This window comes from Fonticula alba (assembly GCF_000388065.1).
Source record: "Fonticula alba strain ATCC 38817 unplaced genomic scaffold supercont2.4, whole genome shotgun sequence".
NCBI lineage: Eukaryota > Rotosphaerida > Fonticulaceae > Fonticula > Fonticula alba.
The window spans coordinates 272,239-274,025 of NW_009242974.1; the positions used below are offsets into that span (position 1 = coordinate 272,239).

General features: G+C 69.2%; 2 protein-coding genes across 2 annotated transcripts in view; both read right to left on the minus strand.

Annotated features, from left to right (window-relative positions):
* The window catches only part of H696_02605 (hypothetical protein), a gene marked incomplete at both ends in the record, with an annotated part of 2,053 nt that extends 1,691 nt beyond the window's left edge, over window positions 1-362 (minus strand). Inside the window, one exon of the mRNA XM_009496516.1 lies at window positions 329-362. Coding sequence (XP_009494791.1) covers window positions 329-362 — 34 coding nt within the window. The remainder of the gene's footprint in view (window positions 1-328) is intronic.
* A 278-nt stretch (window positions 363-640) lies between these two features.
* The window catches only part of H696_02606 (hypothetical protein), a 2,708-nt gene continuing 1,561 nt past the window's right edge, over window positions 641-1,787 (minus strand). Inside the window, exon 5 of the mRNA XM_009496517.1 lies at window positions 641-1,701. Coding sequence (XP_009494792.1) covers window positions 817-1,701 — 885 coding nt within the window. The 3' untranslated portion in view covers window positions 641-816. The remainder of the gene's footprint in view (window positions 1,702-1,787) is intronic.

A 1,787-nucleotide genomic window follows, 5' to 3' on the forward strand; every position in this document is an offset into this window, starting at 1 on the left:
CCCCCCCCCCCCCGCCACGCTCACGCTGGAAGAGTGCCGACGACGGGGCAGAGATCGCTGCCAAGGCCTCCAACCCTACGAACGATCACGTGTGGAGTAGGGTCTGCGTTCTGCTCGGCCCGGGTCCGCGCCATGGAGGGGGAAACACACGGACACGCCCGGCCGGCCTGCATGCTCCCCCGGCCCCCGGCCCCCGCCCCGGCGCCCTTGTATTTTGTGCACCATCCCTGAGTCGCGCCCCCGACGCGCGGCTGGGCACGTCCCCCCCATCGTCGCCACGGCGCCCCCGATCGGGACTGCCCCGACTGCCCCGACTGCCGCCCCGCACCCGAAGCCCAGGACATGTCCACCACAAGCGCCATGGCGGCCTTCTGAATCGTGTTTTCTATTGTCGCAGGGAGAGGGATCTCTGCTCCGACAGCGAGTCCTCCCCTGATCCCCCCCCCCTTTCGATACACGCTCCTCAAGTCGAAAGGAACGCGATGGAAGAGGAGGAGGTGGAGGAGGAGGAGGCGGTGGATGTGGAGGACGCGGAGGGGAAGGAGGGGAAGGAGGGGAAGGATATCAACAACAACAACAACGAGGACGGCAGCAGCATCAGCGGCAGCAGCATTCGCAACCACCAGGCAAAGGCACTTCCCAGGCGGAGGGGGGGGGGGGGGGAGGGAGAACATGCTCCTCTGGCCCGCTCTCCCCCCGCGCGTCAGGCGGCGAACACCGCGCACGCACGGGCATCGGTGGTGGCTCCTCCGGCTCCTTTCTTCTTGCACGCCTGCCCCTTCGCTACGCGCCCTTCTCTCTCGCTCTCGCTCTCGCTCAAGCGAACCGCTCCGAGATGACCAGCTTCAGGGACTTGGCCAGCACGGCGGCCGCGCGGTCGAGCTCAGCCTGGCCGTGGGCCGCCGAGATGACCACCCGGATGGAAGCGGGCGGCGGAACCGGCAGCTCCTGGTCCAGGGCATACTTGGCCCGGGTGAAGACCACGCCACCATGGGGAAGCCCATTGAGCAAGGTGGCAGAAGCCAGGGCGGCGGCCTTCTCGGCATCGGCCGGCAGGGTGAGATCCTCCTGCGTCGTGCCGGCCAGCGAGGGCCACATCTGCCCGACGGCGGTCTCCTTGGCGAAGGCGGCCTCGGCGGCTTCGGCCTCGGCCGGGTCGACGACATCGGCCCCGACACGCGCCCGCGTGACCACCGCCTCCAGGAGGCACTCCTCATCGAAGCGATCGTCCCCGAGCTTGGCCAGCAGCGGCGACCCATGGACAAGGCGCACATGCACGGCCGGGGACTCCACCACGCCCGGCAGCTCCACGGTGTCCTGCAACCCGGCGGCCTTCAGCTGGTGCGTCAGGGCCTGGCGGAAGTGCGCGGTGTTGGCGCGCAGCCGGCCGATCAGAGCCTCCGGCTCGTCGCGCAGGATCTTCAGCGCGCGCAGCGACGCCCGCGCCATGATGGCCGGCATCGACGCAGAGAAGGTATACCCCAGGCCGGCCAGGCGCTGGTGATCAATGACATCCGTGGCACCGGCCACAAAACCGCCAGCACCAGCCAGCGAGTTGGCCAGCGACGCCACATAGAAGTCCACCTTGCCCATGTCGGCGCCGGTGTGCTCGACCGCACCGCGCCCGGTCTTCCCGAGGGTGCCGAAGCCGAAGCTATCCTCCACCACGAGGCGGTACTTGTACTGGGTCTTGAGACGGGTCTGGACCAGGGGGGGGGGAGAGGCAGGGGGAGGGCGGGGAGGGGCAGATGTCAGCGACAGACCGACGAGGGGCATAGGAGGAGCCG